A 19,962-nucleotide genomic window follows, 5' to 3' on the forward strand; every position below is an offset into this window, starting at 1 on the left:
CTTTTTTTCTCAAATGGCGGTGCAAAGGGGTATTTTTTATGTTTTGCTTTTTATGTTCAATCTCCACCGCCAATGACATCTAACGGTTCCAAATAGAAATCCGCATTCAATCCGCAAATTAGTAATCCGTAATGGAGAAAGCCCCTATAATACAGATATATGTAACTTACCAAATATAACTTACCTTCACGGAAAGTGCTCTTGGAGGTGGTTAATTATTTTTGCGTACTTATAAGTAAGGTGAGAATTCGGGTGCAAGCTGTTACCTTTTTAGTAGGTGATAAACTACTAACCAGTTGAGTAGTTCATAAAGAAGATTTGGAATTTCAATTGTCAGTCAAACTACTCAAAACTGGAATTCGACCTCATAGTGTACTCTGCCACAAGCTGAGCAAAAGATGACTTGTTCTCTAGCAATGTTGCAGGAGAGTCATATTCCTCAATAAGCCCTACAACAAGAACAAAGATGCATTGAAAAATGAAAAAGAATTTGAGGTTCAGTGGTAACTAGAGGAAGTTGAATGCATTCATTTGGCAGTACTAACCATGACTCAGAAGCAGAACCATGTCACTATCAAGAACAGAAGTTATACGATGTGCAATAGTGATGACTGTACAGTCAGTAAAGTGTTGGCGAAGGGTCTGCTGGATGAGATTGTCTGTAGCTGTATCGACCGACGCTGTAGCTTCGTCAAGCACCAAGACCTTACTTTTCTTGAGCAGCACACGGCCAAGGCAGACCAACTGCCTCTGACCCATACTCCAGTTCTCTCCATTCTCACAAACTGCAGCAACCATATGAACACAAAAAAAAGAATTTCCATGACGTAAAATGGAATCTAGTGCATCATATATAGCCTGGATCTTAGGGTAGCCATAGAACAAACCTGTAGAATCCAGCTTTCCTTCCTTACTCCTAACTTCATCTCCAAGTTGACATTTATCCAGGGCCTGAAAAAATCAAAAGATGTTTTAACTAGTCCCACGAATTTAGAACTGCAAATCTATAAATGAAGAACATTTAGTAGGAAGAAGCTTCCTTTCATCAGTGTAAAACCAACCAACCTCCCAAATTTGCTCATCTGTGTACTCTTCAAGTGGGTCCAGATTGCTTCTTACAGTCCCTTCAAACATGGTTGGGTCCTGAGGGATAATGCTCAGCCTAGACCTTAGATCATGCAGTCCAATTGAAGATATATCAATACCATCTATCAAAATCTGGCCAGAAGCAGGATCCACAATTCGGAAAAGGGTCTGTATGAGAGTCGATTTGCCACTGCCAGTTCTACCCACAATCCCAGTTTTCATTCCTCCAGGAAAGCTACATGTGATACCTCGCAACACAAGCGGCATGTGTGGGGCATACCGGACCTATATAAACATGAAATTCGAGTCACACATGAATGACCCCATATGTTATGAAAGAAATAAACCAGAACAGCAAGTACCTGAAGATCATGTATGTCAACTTTTCCATGTAACGGCCAAGAACGATCTGGCTGATTCGATTCTATTACAAGTTGAGGCTCACTGGGAATGGTAGTGTACTGTAGTAATCTTTCCACTGATATTATTCTGTTCTCCACATTGCAAAGACTCCATATAAACCACCCCTGTAACATGTTTAGATTAAGTCCATATGTGACAGCTAAGCCCGCAACACCTTTAGAGTAAAATACCAAAAACAAATAAGAAAAGAGAGAATTCATGGATTTGGTTTACCATTTGCTTTCAAAAGAATAATTAGTAACACACTAAACGAATACCACTTGCCTGGATCAATCACCCCTGCTGGAATAGAGATCAAGAAAACCAAATAGAATCCAAAAGTGATAGATGACAACATATCCAAGCGAAAACATAGCCATTCCATTGCAGCTGCAGTATGAAAATTAGGCCGACCATAACCATCCATCAGTTTCATGTTTGTATCCCTAAATCTTGATTCTTGATCGAAGCTCCGAATAGTTGTCGACCCTGAAATTGTTTCAGCAAAGTGTTGTATCACTGGAGCTTTGTATACTCCAACCAACCGTGCTAGTTCTCGTGCTGAAGATATGTAGTATTGCTGCATGAATATAAAATTTTTGAGCATCTTTCTTCACATTTAACGTAGTTCATATAGATTGCTGGCTGTAACAGGAGTTAAGTTTGTTATATGGATTCATATTGTCAATCGTGTTCCATGTTGTGCCAATTTAGAAGTTTCTAAGAACTGTAGCAGAAAAAGGTGGAAGAATATCAACTTAGTGAACTTTTATGTCAATAAGGAAGCTAAGTTCCTCAGTTCCACATCAAATAGAAGGTAGGGCATGTATAGGCATGAAAACGAGAATCAACAGTGCATGATCAACAAAGAATTAACACTAAAGGGACATTAACATTTCCATGTTAGATTTCATGTGGAAATTCATGTATTGATACAACGTATAAGATAGGAGCAGTCGGACAAAGAAGTGTTACCTGTAACCAGATACAGATTGCAATCACAGGGATAAAAATGATGAAAACCTGCCATGCAACTTGCGACATCATTGCAATAATTCCCAGAAGCTGGATCATTGAGTTGGCAAGGTGCTCAATTTGATCCGGCATGCTCAAGTCCACTACATTTTGGTCTGTAGAAGCCTGCATGAAATCAATTAGCTACATTGATGAGATTACTGCATTCAGTACAGTAGCAGAGGGAGTGGTAGCTGTTTAAAGCAAAGAAGGAAATTACATAAAAATCATCTAATTCTCTTTGAATATCTCAATAAGGCACTATATTAGAAATATATTTTGCTTACTCTGTTTAGTATTCGTCCACTTGGAGTGGCATCAAAGAAAGACATGGGAGCACGGAAAACACATAAATGCATTTTACTAAAGAGTAGAGTGGCTGTCTTGTACCCAGCTGTTGCAAGAAACATGGATATGAAGAGGATACAAAAAGAACTTCCAACGGCCAAAGCAACATAAACAGTTAGAAGTGTAGAGGTTTCAACAGCAGGTTTCACATCCTCTGAAACAGGAGTTGCCCAAGCCATCCAGTAATTGCTTCCAATTTGAAGGACCTGAAAGAGAACCTGTGCAAGCAAGATAAACGGAACAAGAGCACCTCCGTATGCTGTGGTGATATACTTCCAGTAGACTGACAACCCAACTCTACCTTTCTCTCTCTCTTCTTCTTGAACAAGCTGCCCTTTTGGTAAATCATCTGTCTTAGACTTTTGAAAATCAGTGTCTTCTACGTTTTGGACAACCCCACTAGTACTAGCAAATTCTCCATCTTCTTTGCTAACGCTTAATTTTACAACTGGCTCCACCTCTGCAGAATTAAGCATGGACAAAGCTTCCGCATGTGCTCCCACAAGTTCCTTAAAATCAGTTCCTGAATTAAGAATGTCATTGAACTTTCCTGCTTCAGTAATCCTTCCGTCTTTCATAACCTAATGACAAACAATAAGTTTAAGCAGACAGATATTAACTAGATAATAACACATCTTATAAATTAAAAAAGAAAGAAAAGCTCTGAATTTTTTACCAAGATGAGGTCTGCAGCAGGTAAGAACTCCACTTGATGAGTAACATAGATTACTGTTTTTGAACCCAAGAGACCCAGCAAGCATTCCTGTAGTGCAATTATCAAGCAAACAAATTAATAATGAAGTGTCAATTTTACGGATGCATATGCCAATAATTCTATGATGTAAATAATTTTGGATACTCAATTTAAACTAGATGTAATCACACTACAAGAGGGAAATGAAATACCTTAAAAAGGTGTGATCCTGTATGAGCATCAACAGCGCTAAAAGGATCATCAAACAGATAAATATCAGCGTCTTGATACAGAGCACGTGCAATTTGTATTCTTTGCTTCTGCCCTCCACTTAAATTGATTCCTCTCTCCCCTATAATTGTCTGATCACCAAACAATAGAATTTCCAGGTCCTTCTTTAATGAACATGCTTCAAGCACCCTCTCATATCTTTCTCTGTCCATCTCTTGACCAAACAATATGTTTTCCTCTATCTTGCCACTCTGTATCCATGGTGACTGAGAAACATAGGCCTTTGTCCCACACATTTTAAGAGTCCCCGATATCTTCGGAACTTCTCCCAGAATACAAGAAAGTAAGCTAGACTTGCCTGAGCCAACAGTACCACAAACTGCAATCCTCATACCTTGGCTCACTTTGAAATTTAGATCCTTCAATGTTGGACTAGGGGATGATAAATCCCAAGAGAAATTCCCATCGACTATCTCAATTGCTGTATCAGAACTACCTCTTGGAAGGTTCTCTATAACGTCAGGCGGCAAGTCATCAAGACTAAGGAATGATGCAATTCTATCAATGGATACCTTAGTTTGTGCTATCATTGAAATTGTGTCTGGAAGACTGTAGATAGGCTCTTGAAGAATCCTGAATGTTGCAAGTGCAGATAAGATCTTCCCCGACTCAAGTGGGATCCCCAAAAGCATGCAAGCAACGAAAGTGACCACTGACACAAATGTGGGGGCACCCCAGAAAACAAATGAGGTCAGGGCAGACGTGTAAACAAACTTTCGTAACCATCCCGCCTCAGTCTTCCTGAGCTCATTAATTTTAGACAAAAACTTCATCTCCCATGCTTGAAGCTTGAGAATCCTCATGTTCCTCAAGATCTCAGATGTTGCCTTCATCCTTTTATCTTTTGACTCCATTAACTTTTCCTGAAACTTCTCCTGCAAGGACCCCAAAGGAACATTTGCCAACATAACAATTATTGTTGCAACTAAAGTTGCAATGGCTGCAAGACCAAGATTTATGTACAAAATCACTAGGGCCAAGCCAACTTGTAGAATGATCATCCATGGTTTATGCATGTACCAAGAGAAGTCACCAACCCTCTCAGCATCAACAGTCATAAAATTGATAATCTCACCGCTAGTGTGGCCATGCTTGGACTGGCATGACAGGGTCAAACCCTTATTATAGATCGCTGTAACAAGTACCGCTTGGATTCTTACTCCTGCCTGTTGTGCCTTAAAGTACCAGTGCCTTTCACAGAGGCACTCCACCAGCTTCGCAACCATAAATGCAGAAACCAAAGCATAGCCTTCATTTTTGAACTTTCTCCGCCCATAGAGGTATTGAACAAATGTGTCGATTAGATATGGACCGACATAAGATGCCAATGTGTAAAATATAGCATATAACCCTGTCCAGCCAACCTCTTTCCAGCTTGAGAATATCAATGCCTTCACCAGATGAAATGTGGTAACTCTGCCATTCGCACCACACTCCGCCTCAAGTTTATTTCTAAAATTTGGAAAGGACCCAACTACACTATCACCCTTGTATAGTTCAGGAACATCCTCAAGGTCTAATGTCTTCTTATTGCCAAGCGCAATTAGAGGATCCATCCAAGAAAAAGTAAGGATGCTGAAAATTCCAGCATTTGAATAAGGGGTAACAGGTGTACCTCCTTTGGAATTATTTGACTCTGCATTACCATTACCATTCAAAAGGGGTTCCTGAAGAACGGTATTTCTTCCTTCTTTCTTCCCAAAAAACCCCACATATATAAAGAAAAAACCCGAGATGACGCAGACAACATCAAAAACTAAAGATTGAATAGGCAAGGAAACGTGTTCCTTGTAAAGAAGAAAATCTATCACAAGGGAATAGCAAGAGATAGAAAAGTAGGAACCCCACCAAACTCTCAATAAATTTGGGAACTTCGATTCACAAGAATTAGAGAACTGGGTATGCAAATAGACACAAAGAGCACCCCAAGCAAGTGTTCTAATGGCTAAATCAAAAAGGGTCACTAGCTTTTCTTCAGACCAATCATTTCTATGCCAATAGAAGTAGTTAAATAAACAAAAAACAAGACTGAGCCCAGAAACACCAAGACAACAGAGTAAAGTTAGCTTATAATACCAACTTTGAATACTCCCAAACCTCTGTTTTGGACCCTCTCCATCACCCACCTTGAATTTCTTCCACACCCAAGAGACGAGCAACACAAATAACAAAACTAGGTGTAATGAGCCAGAAAACCCACGTATGAAAACCGGTTTGAGAAGAAAATCGGTACCTGGATACGTTATGAATGACGATGAGTAGTGTGAGAAGAAGGCTGAGAGATTACCGTGGTTTGAAGAATCAAAAAGCTCCATAATTTGTAGAGCTTTTTGTTGGGGGCTTTCTGAAATTCTGGTAAATGGGGTTTTTGTTGGAATGATCTGAGTTTTGTATTGAAATGAAGATTTTTGTATGTTATATGTGGTTGTGGACGACTCATGGAGTGTAGTCAGATTACGTGGTGCCCACTGCCCAAGACCCACATGACGGAGATAGCTATAAATGGCTGCGAAGTGACACAGAAAATTGTTGGTTCCAGGAAATATGTGAACTGATGATAGCGAGGGTTAGACGGTAGACCAATCCATTATAATCTTTCTCTTGTAGGGCTACCATATTGTATTTCATAAATCCAAATCGTCTATTTTTTCAGACAAGTGCTGTGCTGCTATTTTCTTCATCCTGTTTTATTTCTCCACTCACTTTATCTTCCCACCCATCATATAAATTTGGAAAAAATAAAATCTTATATTTCCACCTACCATTATTCCTAAAACACCTTTAAATTATTAAAGTAAACTAATGATAAAATAACATTTTAAAAAAATTAAAAAACAAAAACAAAAACCCTTTCTCTCCGATTCCCAACACAACCCCACCCCCTCAGCAACACTACACTAGCCACCAGCCCCTCCCCAACCTCTTCACCCTCCTCTACCATGGCTTGAGCAAAATCCTCAACAAAAAAACAAAACTTGGTTATTTGTACAGAGCTTCTTGAACCTTTGCGAAAAAATTTGGGTTGAGGGCGGGAAGCTGCAAGACGAAGCCACGATTAATACCAAAAAAATGCGAATTCACCTCTACACAAAAATCTTGCCAATTCACCTTTAGTCTTATATCAATCCATTAGAGACAAATAACCCAAATAAGAAAACACTAATTCATCACAAATTCAGAAGAGGAAAAAAAACATAACAAAAATCTAGAAAGAAAAAATAGTAAAGAAGCAGAGGGAAAGTGTTAGTATGAAAATTGTATTGTCATTTCCTAGACTCTAGCATAGGTTGGGAATTAGGGTGTGAATATCTTTTACTGGAAGTTTTGGAGCAACACATTCAATTCCGGATTTTCGAAGTGTGACTTGATCAATATGAGGAAACTGATTTCGGTAAATCATGACATAACCATGCATTCACAATAGGATTCCTAGTTGAAGTTATTTTCAATGCTATTTTGATTTAAATTAAAATATTAGCTTTTCCTATTAGGACGTGCATGTTGCTCATCTCCTCATTAGATTGTGTTAGGAGATGTTGCTTCTCTATAACAAGAGTGGATGTTTGGCATCATCATTTGGAGTTCATATTAGATCAAAACTAACATTCATGATTGAATACTATTTGTGGTCTCTTGTTTGGCGTCTTGACTAAGAGTCCATATTGGATCAGGTTTGAGAGTCTTAATTGAATAGAATTAGTGGACTCTTGGGATTTTCTCTTACTAGAGAGAACCTGCTTTGAATAAAATGTAGGTCTTTCTTTTCAAACATACAACTTTCGAGATATTGGTTTTTGAGCATATTGAATTTTTAAGAGAAAGATGTTGTGCATATTTTTCAAGATAAGTCTTCAATTGTTCATTGTTTACTTGGTGATTTATAAAATCCTTTCATCATTCATACTATATTCATATGCATGTCGGTGACTCATACAGTTAAGGGCACCAAGACAGTGGTGGCGGTCTTCTCCGGTGAGCTTGAAGTAATTGTGACCAGTATTGCGTTCAACATAAGGAGTGTCAAAGATCATCCCGAGACAAAATTTGAGTTATGAAAAAGTCGATAAACATGATCTAGAATATGTCTAGGATAAGTGTGTGAGTACTTCTTGTAATCATCGTTCTATAGTGGATTTGAGTTGGATTGAGGAGTCCCGTGAATTTTTCCCAGAGGTGGGGTTTTACCACGTAAAATAATTTTCTGTGTGTTCTCTTATTTTATGTTTAGTATGTTTCAGGATTGATAAGCCATATCAATCCTGCTACCAAAGTTTATTTTTTGTTTAATGATTATAATCTTAAATTGACATATTCGCCCCCCTTTAGATAGTTTTAGTCATCCTACAGGTAATTTCAATTGGCATCAGAGTAGGTTGTTGAACACACTTAGTAAGATCCGACATACCGTAGGATGGATCGTGTTGTGGGCTTAGTTGCACATCCACCATATTTTGATGGCAACAACTATGACGCTTGGAAGGTGTATGAGGCTTTTTCATTTTGGCAGCTACATATGGGCTTGGGCTACTGTAAAGAGCAAATGGCTGAAATTGCCCCTTTGTTTGAGTTCAAGAATCAGGCCCTAAGAGTGCTTCGAAAGGTTAGTTGCGTACAGATAAATATTATGGTTTGGCATGAGAAGCTTGTGGTATGGGAGCTGAGCATTCGTGAGTTTAGCATGAGAGAGAGAATACTTGGGTTTCCTATGAGAAACAGAGGCTCGAAGTAAGAGGAAGAGAGAGTTTTTGGGATAATTTGTTGAGGGGAGAGAGGAAGAATGAAGGAAGAGGAATGAGTGGCTTGAGCAAGTTTCCGGCAACTTGACGAAAGTTTCGTCAAGCTCTTGAGTGGCTTAACAGAAGAGAAAAATGGTAGCAATGGAAGAACATGGCTTGAAATCAAAGGGTTCCAGAGGTGAGAGGTGATGCTTGCTATCTCTGGATGTGTTTATGAGAAAGAGAGGAAGAAGATGGAAGCATTGGTAGCTTTAGCAAATTTCTAGCAACTTGACGAAAGCTTCATCAGGCTCCTAGGTAGCTTGACAGAAGAGAAAAAGGGAAGGAATGGAAGAACATGACTTGAAATCGAAGGGTTCCAGAGGTGAGAGTGATGCTTGCTCTCTCTGGATGTGTTCATGGGAAAAAAAGAAAGAAGATGGAAGAATAAGGCATGAAATTGGACCTTCTATCAATGAGTAAGGATGTTGCTTACTCTCTACCGGTCTGCCAAAGGAGAAAAAGGAAAGAGATGGCACAATAGAGCTAGAAATTGGAGAGTTCTAGTAGTGAGAAAGGATGCTTGCTCTCCTTGGATCTCCCCAGATGTCGTTCTTCTAGGTAGAAGGTGCCTCCTTTTATAGGCACTTGGAACACTCAATTTTATCAAGCCACCTTCTATTCTTTTCCTTCACTTTCTTCCATTCCACTTATTTGGTAAAACTTTCCCAATCTAAGCATGTAGGCATGAAGCTTTTTAGAGTTCCAAGACCTTCACGCAGTTGGACTTCTCCATGTGGGTGAGGTGCCACTCACTTTTCCTTCTTGTTTTCTCACCAAAGCTTGTAGAGGAAAGAATGTGTAAAGGTGCTGGTCAAAAGGTGATTTACTTCCAGCAACCTGTGCATATGGGTTTGCCTTGGTTTTGACAAGATGCTGGATATTTTGACTGATGTGGGATATTTCCAAGTCTTGTGAGTTATGACTATTGGATTTTCTAAGATGTTTGGGCCTTTTCTTGAGGTGATGGGCTATTGGGTTATCTCTCTCATGCTTACCTATATGTTTGGGCTTAAGGAATGAGCTTGAGTTTTGGTGCTCCCAAGCAGCCCAAAACTTTCACTCCTTGGACCAGCAATGAGCTTTGTGAATACTCGTAACCATACATACCACAACCCGCTCAGAAGCCCTAGGCATTCACGTATCTTGGGCCCACTTAAGCTTGTAGCATGGCGTGTTGCTTATTTGCTTGACGTGGCACTTGTGCAAGCACATATTACTAACTCTTGCATGCCCAAGTCGAGTTTCTTCCCAAATTAGGTGTTGTACTAGGCTAGAAATATATTTGGGCCCAGCCTTTGAATTTTTGGGCCTCAACAGAAGGCCAAAATGAAGTCGTTTCTTTGGTCCTTAGATGAATATGTATGGAATACAATAGTTCATGGATTTCCAAAACCCATAAAGAAGATTGGAAAAGGAGATGTAGAAACCACGGTCCCCAAAATTATAGAGGAGTGGACCATTGTAGAAGTCACACACTGCACTAATAATCAAAAAGGGTTAAATGCTTTATTTATTCATGTCTCTTCCAATCAATTTGAATATATATATATATATATATCTGGTTGTGATACTTCTAAGAAAACTTGGGATATTTTGCAGGTTACTCATGAAGGAACAGATACTGTCAAGGGAGCCAAGCTTCAAATGCACAATTTACAGTTTGAGACATGCATGATGGATGAGAATGAAACTTTTTCTGAATTTTATGCTAAACTTTGTGTAATTGTGAATGCTTGTTCAAGTTTAGGTGAAAAAATTCCAGAAGATAGGGTTGTGAAAAGATCACGGCTATTGAAGAGATCTGTGACTTGAACACCTTGAAAGTTCAAGAACTCATAGGGTCCATACAAACCTATGAGATGAAACATCTAGCTCCTAAAAAGAGCAAAAGTGTTGCTTTCAAGGTTGTGAATGAAGAAGATGATGGGCATTCAAATGAAGATTGCAGTGATGAGCAATTAAGGATTCTCACAAGACGATTCATGAACTTTCTCAAGAATCAGGATCCAAGGAGTCGAGATTCAAAAGGTATAAATTCTAAAAATAGGTTTGTTGTCTATATTGATGGTGGGTCTAAATCTCACAGGTCAAATGAACAAAGAATCTAAGAGAAAAGGTCCAATGTTTTGAATGTGAAGGCTATGGACACATATATTTGGAATGTGCCAACACCTTAAAGAAACAAAATGATGGGAAGAATATGGCACTGCATACTACTTGGAGTGATAGTGATTCAGACTCTGAAAATAATGAGAAGGCCATTGCACTTATCACGACCATAAGCTTGGATAAACCAACGAAGAAGGATGATGATTGTGAACAAATACGATGATTTATTGGCTGCTTCTCAGAAACTCAGCAAACAAAATGAAAAGCTCGTAAAATCCATTGTTGTGCTGAAGCTGGAAAATTGAAGGATTGCAAACAAGTTTCAATCCCCTTATGCATATTCCGAAAAGAAAAGGATTGTTTCTTTAACCATTGGTGCATAAAAAATGGACAAGATGATTAGCATGGGAAGAAGAGATGGTGACAAACGAGGCTTGGGATTTGAACCAAGTAATAAGTCTTCCGCTGTATCTAAAATAAAGTTTGTCAAATCCTCTTCACCTATTGAACCTTCTGTAGCTCATGAAGTTAAGAAATTCATTCCAATTTGTCACTTTTGTGGAACTCTTGGCCACATAAGACCAAGATGCAATAAGCTTCGAAACGAGTGTGTTAGTTCAAATTCTCATGTCATGAGTGGAAAAGTAAGTATCCAACATAAGATTTCAAATCTTATGAAAGCGGTAAAACGCTTATCCAAACTATCTTCTTTTCATTCTTTGCCATCAACTAAGACAAAGTTAGTTTGGAGGAAAAAAGAAAATCATAATTGTATGTTTACCCCCACCAATGTTGTGCATGAACCCGCTGCTTTAGAAAATCTGGATCTTAAATGTCTTGTTGCAAAACTTTTAGATAATCTTCGATTTGACACTCTTAGAAAGTCTTTAGGTATTTGTTCTTTTGAATAATTGTTTGTGTTTTGATGCATGCCAAAAAGACTTCAGCTATTCTCTTCTTTGTTTTTGTAACATAAATTGGATTAAATTCTAAGTACTTTGTTCAACACGTGCAGGGATTGATAAGCGATATAATCCTATTGACATATGGAAGTTTTTGCTAATCTTAGATTGGATTTTTGGTGTTTGATCGCCTTGGGCAGATTAATATTGGGTTTATGTGAATGGTTCTCAACTGTCTTTGTTTTTTATAAGGTCAATTAAATGCTCTTTATATTAAATCTCATGTCTCACATATAACACATACACTCTAATCTTCCTTAATAGTTTTGAATGAATCCTCACATTGGCTTTGTCTTGATACTAGATTTGCATTGTACTTTTTGCCACTTAGCTCACAAATTTATAACATCTCTTTAATTAAAAGTGAAGTAAAATAAGTGTTTGATCCTTGAGAAGTAACCGGGCCTCTTGTCAAACCAATGTCGAGGTTCGCGTCAAAAAGCTTTGATCTTGTACACATTGTTCCTCTTTGTAGCCTACATGACTTGGGTTAGTACATCCTAGGGGTGCTTTAACACCCATTGCCTTAAATTCAACTGATTTGAGCACATTGATTTAACACCTGTTACATGGGTCTTGTAGAAAGCTTGATAAAATTAGCATAGGAAAAAAAAAAAAAAAGTGAAAGTGGTGACCTCTGTATGCATTTTGTATGTGTTTATTCTATGTTTTTGGCTTGTTCTTGGTTGGACTTTTTCTTTGTTATTAAGCAGGTTTAGTCACATATCATGAGATTGAGCTTTGATATTTGCTCATTTGATGGACTTTATTTCTTACAAATACTTTTGATTCTCCATTTTTTTATCCTTGTGTTTGATTAAACCTTTGTAATTTGATGTGCCTTAGATCCTGAAAGGCTTTGCTTTAAATGCTTCTAGACAGATATTGGTATTGGCTTTGCTTTTCTATCCATATGCATGGTGTTGGCACGTACTCATGAATTTTTTTTTATATGTATGAAGGAGGAGTCTTGGTATAATGTTGAGCGTGATCATTGGTGTTTAATTATGGTCCTCTTAGTTTTGTATTTCAACCCTCTTTTTCATCTTCTTTCTCTTGGGTGCTATAATTGTCTTCATTCTTGGCATATCTTTAGGGGGAGAATTATTGTTCAAGTGCACAAGATGATATGATCATATTAATTGTTTTATTATATATATATATATATATATATATATAACAAAACAAAACAAAACAAAACAAAACAAAAATTTGAAACAACATTTGTTTTCAAACATAGTGTTGTTTTATGCCTCTTTGTCATTTGTGCAGCTAGGTTTTGCTTCGTCTTGGACATTATACTTGTTGCATTGCACCTACTTTATTGCTCTTCCAAGAGGACTATACTTCTTTTGATATGGTAGACATTGTGAATGACAATATGTAAACAGGAAGACAAGTGTTTGAAAAGATGAACCCTTTGCACCTGTTGCACATCTAGAATTGGTCAGGTTATTGCTTTTTGAGCAACCATTAGTCACGAAAAGCCAAAATTCCTCAAGGACTTCAATGGTTAATCTTTCTGATTTTTGGTGATAATCATTCTCTCATATTTTTGCCATTTTAATGCATGCTACTGTTATCCCTCTCTTTTTGGCTTATGACATCTTGCTATTTCTTGGGCATATATTCAATTGGTCATTTCATTATGCCTTTATATATGCTCTCTTGTGTATTTACCTTGCCCTTTGGATTTCCTAACAAAAAGGGGGAGAGATGATTGTGTGAAATTATGATAAAATTGGGAAAAGATTGTGTTGTAGAATTAAAGGGGAGTGATGTTGTAATTTTGCTTTAAATAACATTTCTTCTCCCACATGCTTCACTGGTTTTGTTGTTTCATAATGTGCAGGGATTCAGAGCTTCGAGTTTAGAGTAGGATTTCATTTGTTAAATCCCATGCAATTGCTTTTGAGTTGTAATAGGTGTTTTGTCTAGGAAATGTCAAAGGGGGAGATTGTTAGTATGAAAATTGTGTTGTCATTTCCTAGACTCTAGCATAGGTTGGGAATTAGGGTGTGAATATCTTTTATTGGAAGTTTTGGCACAACACATTCAATCCTGGATTTTTGAAGTGTGACTTGATCAATATGAGAAAACTGATTTCAAGTATATTGTGACATAAGCCATGCAGTCATGATAGCATTCCTAGTTGAAGTTATTTTCAATGCTATTTTGATTTAAGTTAAAATATTAGCTTTTCCAATTAGGATGTGCATATTGCTCATCTCCTCATTAGATTGTGTTAGGAGATGTTTTTTCTCTACAATAAGAGTGGTTGTTTGGCATCATCATTTAAAGTCCATGTTAGTTCAAAACTAACATTCATGATTGAATACTATTTGTGGTCTCTTGTTTGGTGTCTTGACTAAGAGTCCATATTTGGTCAGGTTTGAGAGTCTTAATTGAATAGAATTAGTGGACTCTTGGGTTTCTCTCTTACTAGAGAGAACCTGCTTTGAATAAAACATGGGTTTTTCTTTTTGAACACACAGCTTTCAAGATATTGGTTTATGAGCATATTGAAATTTTAAGAGAAAGTTGTTGTACATATTTTTCAGATAAGTCATCAAGTGTTCCCTGTTTACTTGATGATTTATCAAATCCTTTCATCATTCATACTGCATTCATATGTATGTCGGTGACTCATACGGTTGAGGGCACCAAGACAATGGTGGCGGTTTTCTTCCTGTGAGCTTGAAGCAATCGTGACCATTATTGCGTTCAACATAAGGAGTGTCGAAGATCATCTTGTGATAGAAGTTGAGTTACGAAGAAGTCGGTAAAAATTATCTAGAATATGTGTAGGATAAGTGTATGGGTACTTCTTATAATCATCATTCCATAGTGGATTTGTGTTGGACTGAGGAGTCCAGTGAATTTTCCCCAAAGGTGGGGTTTTACCACGTAAAATAATTCTCTGCCTATTCTTTTATTTTATATTCAGCATGTTTCAGGATTGATAAGCCATATCAATCCTGCTATTGAAGTGTTTTTTTTTTGTTTTTTTATTGATTATAATCTTGAATTGGCCTATTCACCCCTAGACATTGTTTTAGTCATCCTACGGATAATTTCAAAGAGGCTTTAATCTCATACACCAAGTGAGTTTTTTTAAAAAGAGAAACGATTAAAAGGGTGGATAAGGCATCCACAACACTTGATTTTTTTTTAAATCTTTTTATTAAAAAAAAAATAGCAACCACAACCAACACAAAAAGAGACCACATGAAAGAATTTTAAAAAAAAAAACAAAGGAGGAAACGAGGAAAACAAATTCATTGCACCATTGCCACCAAATCCAACATAATGAAAAAATGTTGCTTTATTTTTATTTTAGTTTATTGTTTGATTTGAAATGCTTTAAAAAAGGTTTTTTCCTTAGGTCCTTAGAAGTCATTTTACAAAAAGATCAATTTATCTTTAAAATTTTGAAAATAAGGTGGGTGGGAAAACAGGATAGGTGGGTTGAAATAGCAACACATTCATTCGAAGATCAGCCTAAACCAAAAAATCACTTAAATCCGATATCATTTGACCACTCAATTAAATTATTAAAATTTTAATACTTTTTTGAAGCACCGTGTTCATTGATTTTATAGGACACAATTAGATGTCTAAACGGTTTTCAATTTGTCTAATTTTTTGCAAGGATGATCTATGAATGAAGACTTAAAAAATAGATGGTTTGGATCGTTGGAAAAAAATTAGTAGGGTGCCCTAAAGAGCGTCCCTCAAATAAAATTATTTGAAGAATCTCTCAATAGATGGGGACTATATCTATATATATTTCTGTTTGAGGAAAGTTATTATGTAAAATTGTTATGTATAGTTGACTTTGACTAAAGAGATTCTATGTGTGATATTTTTATATGTAGTGAGGAAATGAGAACTTGAACCCAACTTTGACACACACAACAACAGCAAAAAAATAAAAAATAAAAAGAAACAACAAAAAGTATATGAGTTAGGGTAGTTGGCTCGGATAGCAATTCTGAAGTTAGAGAGGAAAGTAAGCAAACCCCGATCAGACAAGTCAGCCCTACAACTTGTGTGACGGGTAAATTAAAGATTCAACCAACTAATGTCTGAGTTTACATTTCTTCCATAGTCATCCTACCAACTAAACTCTATTAGGCCCTAAGAGCAAGACCCACCATGATGTGATGTAGTGAATGTGGTTTTGTGTGCACAGCAAGATAATTGACAATTTTGGATCTTCTTGTGTTAAATCATATGTTGGACTTACTAAAGTAAAATAACAAAATAAGAAAACTAGAAGACTATTGGTAGGCAACAAGTCAACATAACATCCGAGATTCCAAATTCCAAATTCTAAATTCCAATCTATTATATCTACAGTAGAGAGAGATAGACCACCAATCCATTATCCCAACACATGTTTAAACAAAATTAATATTGTTCTATATATTTCCTTTTTAGGAAAATTATTATGTAAAATTGTTTGGGCATGGCAGAAATGTAATCACAAAACAATCATTTTATATGCGATGCCGAAGTGACTTGGGGAATTAAGGTTTGGGCATATGGCAGGAATGGAGAGCCATGGTCGGCACTTGGGACTGTAATTAAAGGGGTAGGTGGCATGTGATCAAAATTAACAAAAATGTTAAGGTAAGTTTGTTGTTTTTCATTTCTTAAATGATGAATGAGATATTGATCAAATAATAAAATTGATAAATAAGATTTTGTCAATGGGAGCTGTTAGTGACAATCAAAAATGTCATCTTGCACTCATCATTTGTAATTATATAAGGGAAAAATACATTATGATTTTTTTAAGAGCCAAAAACAGTTCCTTTTAATTATAATATGAAAATTAGAACATAAAAAGTTGATATAGATACAAATTTTTATTGAGGAGTTGAGTTTAATCTTCAAATTTGATGACCTTGATCTAAGTCTTTTGACTTTCTTGCCATATAGGATTATATTCTTTTTATTTTTCGGATGTAATCTTTTTATTTTTTTATTTTTAAAATTATTTTTGTTCCAATGATGCCCTTATGACATAAATCGGGTAATAATGATTTATGCCATAATAATTAGCCATTTACAATGTTTGGCATTGAATAGAAAAGGCAAATACAGCAGACCGGAGAATTATTTATATCGTTTGGCATTGATATAATTGATTGCTTGTTTATTTTTTATTTTGTCCATTAAGGAGTGTATTCAATTGAGATTTTAAAAGAGTATTTTGGGATAAAAAAGTCCTTTGGTATTCAATGAAGACTTTTAAATAATCTAAACAAGTCTTGTAGTATTCCATTAAGACTATTTGGATTTTTAAAAGAGGGTGTTGAAATCACATGGTATTCAATCAAGACTTTAAACAAGTAATAAAAAGATCTTGTAGTTGGATTTTTTTTAAACATGGATTTTTGCATGGTATTCAATCACATGTTTTTTTTCTCTTCATATTTATTGATTGAACTAACTTGGATTTTTGCATGGACAGCAACAACAATAGCAATAGAAGACCCTCTAGTCAATTGGATGCTTCTGGGATTCAGCTTCGAAAGTGACTTGGAACCAAAAGAGACAAATTCTCTTATTGTCCTTTGTGTGTTGTAACTTTCCCAAGGTCAATAACCAAAGAGAACCTTGAGACTTTCAATTGGTAGGAAGTAGAGTTCCACTTCCCATCGCTGTTGAAGGAAAAAGTGAATCTCCCAACATAATTTCACCATCACTAATTAATTAATGGAGTTTTATTATTTTAGGTTCTACCCATTCAAGATGCAAATCTCTTAATTACAATCCCTTACTACAAGGGAAAACCCTTTGATTCCATAATAAAGAAACATAACGTGTGTGTATGGTTTTGCGGTTACTCCCAAGTCCAACCTCAGGGTGCCTACGTATCCCTTGCGGGAATCTAGCTATTCGTAGTTCAAAGATTCACAATGAATAAATGACTCATTGCAAAGAGAGGAATTTGAATGAGTTTAATTGATGAGTGTTTGAATGAATTTAGCTGAATAAACCAGGGATTCGATATGGAATTGTGTTTGGAATGGTTGCACCTAGATTGAATCTCTAGATTGCCTACGTACCCTTTCGAGGGGATCAAACCAATGTAGTTCGGAATTGATTTGTGTGGAGATCTAATTGGTGAGAATTTGGTTGCGGTTGCGTCTATTAGGATGCTAAACTGCCTACGTACCCTTGATGGGATCAAATCAGCGTAGTTCCAAAATTTTGGAAATTAATGGGTAAGTGTTGCCCACTAATTGAGAATTTGTGTATTTGGGATAATTTGGGAGATTTTCATAAGTAGATGACCTACAGGAAAAATTGGAAATTAAAGGGTAAGTGTGGCCCACTAATTGAGAATTTGCGTTTGAGAGATTTGAATTTAATCTCATTGGAATTTTCATGGGTAGATGACCCATGAGGAAAATTGGAAATTAATGGGTAAGTGTGGCCCACTAATTGAGAATTTGTATTTGAGAGATTTGGATTTAACCTTATTGGAATTTACATGGGTAGATGACCTATGAAAAAAATTGAAAATTAATGGGTAAGTGTGACCCACTAATTGAGAATTTCTGTTTGAGAGATTTGAATTTAATCTCAATGAAATTTGCATGGGTAGATGACTCGTGAAAAATTGGATGGTTTTGTACCACTTTTCTTGTTCTCAATGTTCGAGAAAAATAATGAGTAATTTTAATTATCCCATTAATTATTCCTAAAAATCGACAATTGCACTTGGGAAAGGCAAAATTTGGTTAAGATAAACCAGAGATTTAAATTTGGTTGAGGTTGCGTCTATTGGGATGTTAGACTGCTTAAGTACCATTGACGGGATCAAACTGACGTAGTTCCAGAATTGATTTGTGTGAAGGTGGATATTTGATTGGTGGGAATCAAATTTGGTTGTGGTTGCGTCTATTGGGATGCTAGACTGCCTACGTACCCTTAATGAGATCAAACTAGCGTAGTTCCAAATTGATTTGGAAATTAATGTGTAAGTGTGACCCATTAATTAAGAATTTGTGTTTGAGAGATTTGAATATAATCTCATTGGAATTTTCATGGGTAGATGACCCATGAGAAAAATTGAAAATTCATAGGTGAATGTAACCCACTAATTGAGAATTTGTGTTTGAGAGATTTGAAATTAATCTCAAATAAATTCGCATGGGTAGATGACCCATGAGAAAAATTGGAAATTAATAGGTGAATGTAGCCTACTAATTGAGAATTTCTATTTGAAAGATTTGAATTTAATCTCAATGAGATTTGTATAGGTAGATGACCCATGAGCAAAAATTGGATGGTTTTGTACCACTTTTCTTGTTGTCAATGTCCAAGAAAAATAATGAGTAATTTTAATTATCCCACTAATTTTCTAAAATTGACATTTGTACTTGGACCCAAATAAGGCTATGAGAATTTTAAAAATTGATTCATAAACCATATAATAGAAAATTTAGACCTCTTAAAATTTAATAGGTAATTATTTAGATCACTCATTAAATACTCTAGACCTTTAAGAATTAATGGGCAATTATTTTTGACACCCCATGAACAGAGATTGGTTCACCACTGTGGCCTATGTGACAAGCCATACTTTAATTGGGACTTCAGGATTTGGAGACTCGAAGGAAATCTCGAACAAAGTGGCTGACGCCATTTGACTTTTCTTCCCTTATTTCGGTGGGAGTCTTCCTCTTTGTTTATTTTTTGTTGCCATATGCAGCACCAAGCCAGTTCCTCTTTCGTCTTTCTTTGGTTTTGACATTTCTTTTTTTTTTCTTTGTTTTTGGTTTGCTGCACAACACCAAGCTGCCAACAGAAACGTGGCTATCCCTTTTTTCTTTTTGTTAGTTGCTCCTATATGCTGCCGACAAACGTGGCTGTCCATTTTCTTCATTTTTTTTGTTTGTTGTTGCTATGTGCAACAACACCAAGCTGCCAAAACGTGGCTGTCTTCAACAACTTTCAAGTTCATCGTGTCTGTATGCACCAACGCTGTTTCGTTTCTCCATTTTTTTTGCTGTAACAAACCTTCTTCCAAAACAAAATGTAAGCCTCTCCTCCAAGCTTTTTGTTTGCTGACTTCCCCACTTCCAAATGGGTCTGCAGCTAATGGTTCTGTTTAACTCAGGATTCCATGGCTGTGCTCCTTCTTTTGTTTTGACAGAGAGGGAGAAAATTGATGAGATTCTCCAAAGGCAGAGGTAGAACCCATTTTTATTTGCTGTGAAATTAAACCCCAATGGTTTTGTTTGTGGGTTTTGTACCC

General features: G+C 36.5%; 1 protein-coding gene across 3 annotated transcripts; it reads right to left on the bottom strand.

Annotated features, from left to right (window-relative positions):
• Window positions 1-208: 208 nt before the first annotated feature.
• Window positions 209-6,277, bottom strand: LOC103342679 (ABC transporter C family member 3-like). 3 transcript variants are annotated; one of them, XR_016125650.1, is made up of 10 exons: window positions 3,757-6,277; window positions 3,527-3,613; window positions 2,790-3,431; window positions 2,464-2,628; window positions 1,723-2,068; window positions 1,449-1,613; window positions 1,066-1,371; window positions 888-951; window positions 546-785; window positions 209-449 (listed from the first exon to the last, which is right to left on the bottom strand). XR_016125650.1 is itself a non-coding variant. In XM_016796843.2 (10 exons), exons 1-10 carry the CDS (start codon window positions 6,148-6,150, stop codon window positions 343-345), a joined length of 4,515 nt encoding a protein of 1,504 aa, XP_016652329.2. In that variant the 5' UTR covers window positions 6,151-6,268; the 3' UTR covers window positions 209-342. The 3 variants fall into 3 exon arrangements, 1 of the variants encoding a protein (XP_016652329.2); XR_016125651.1 differs by having other exon boundaries at window positions 1,774-2,068; window positions 3,757-6,276; XM_016796843.2 differs by having other exon boundaries at window positions 1,449-1,663; window positions 1,774-2,068; window positions 3,757-6,268.
• Between the last annotated feature and the right edge of the window lie 13,685 nt (window positions 6,278-19,962).

This window comes from Prunus mume, linkage group LG3, assembly GCF_029339155.1.
Source record: "Prunus mume cultivar Tortuosa linkage group LG3, ASM2933915v1, whole genome shotgun sequence".
In the NCBI taxonomy this organism is placed as follows: Eukaryota; Viridiplantae; Streptophyta; class Magnoliopsida; order Rosales; family Rosaceae; genus Prunus; species Prunus mume.

What these genes read in the sequence shown, in the direction of transcription:
- LOC103342679 (XM_016796843.2), bottom strand. Translation starts at nt 6,150, where the DNA reads ATGGAGCTTTTTGATTCTTCAAACCACGGTAATCTCTCAGCCTTCTTC. An exon ending in CTGCTGCAGACCTCATCTTG is followed by an intron (nt 3,432 to 3,526) that starts GTAAAAAATTCA and finishes GTTTGTCATTAG; the next exon opens with GTTATGAAAGACGGAAGGAT. An exon ending in GTGGACGAATACTAAACAGA is followed by an intron (nt 2,629 to 2,789) that starts GTAAGCAAAATA and finishes GATTTCATGCAG; the next exon opens with GCTTCTACAGACCAAAATGT.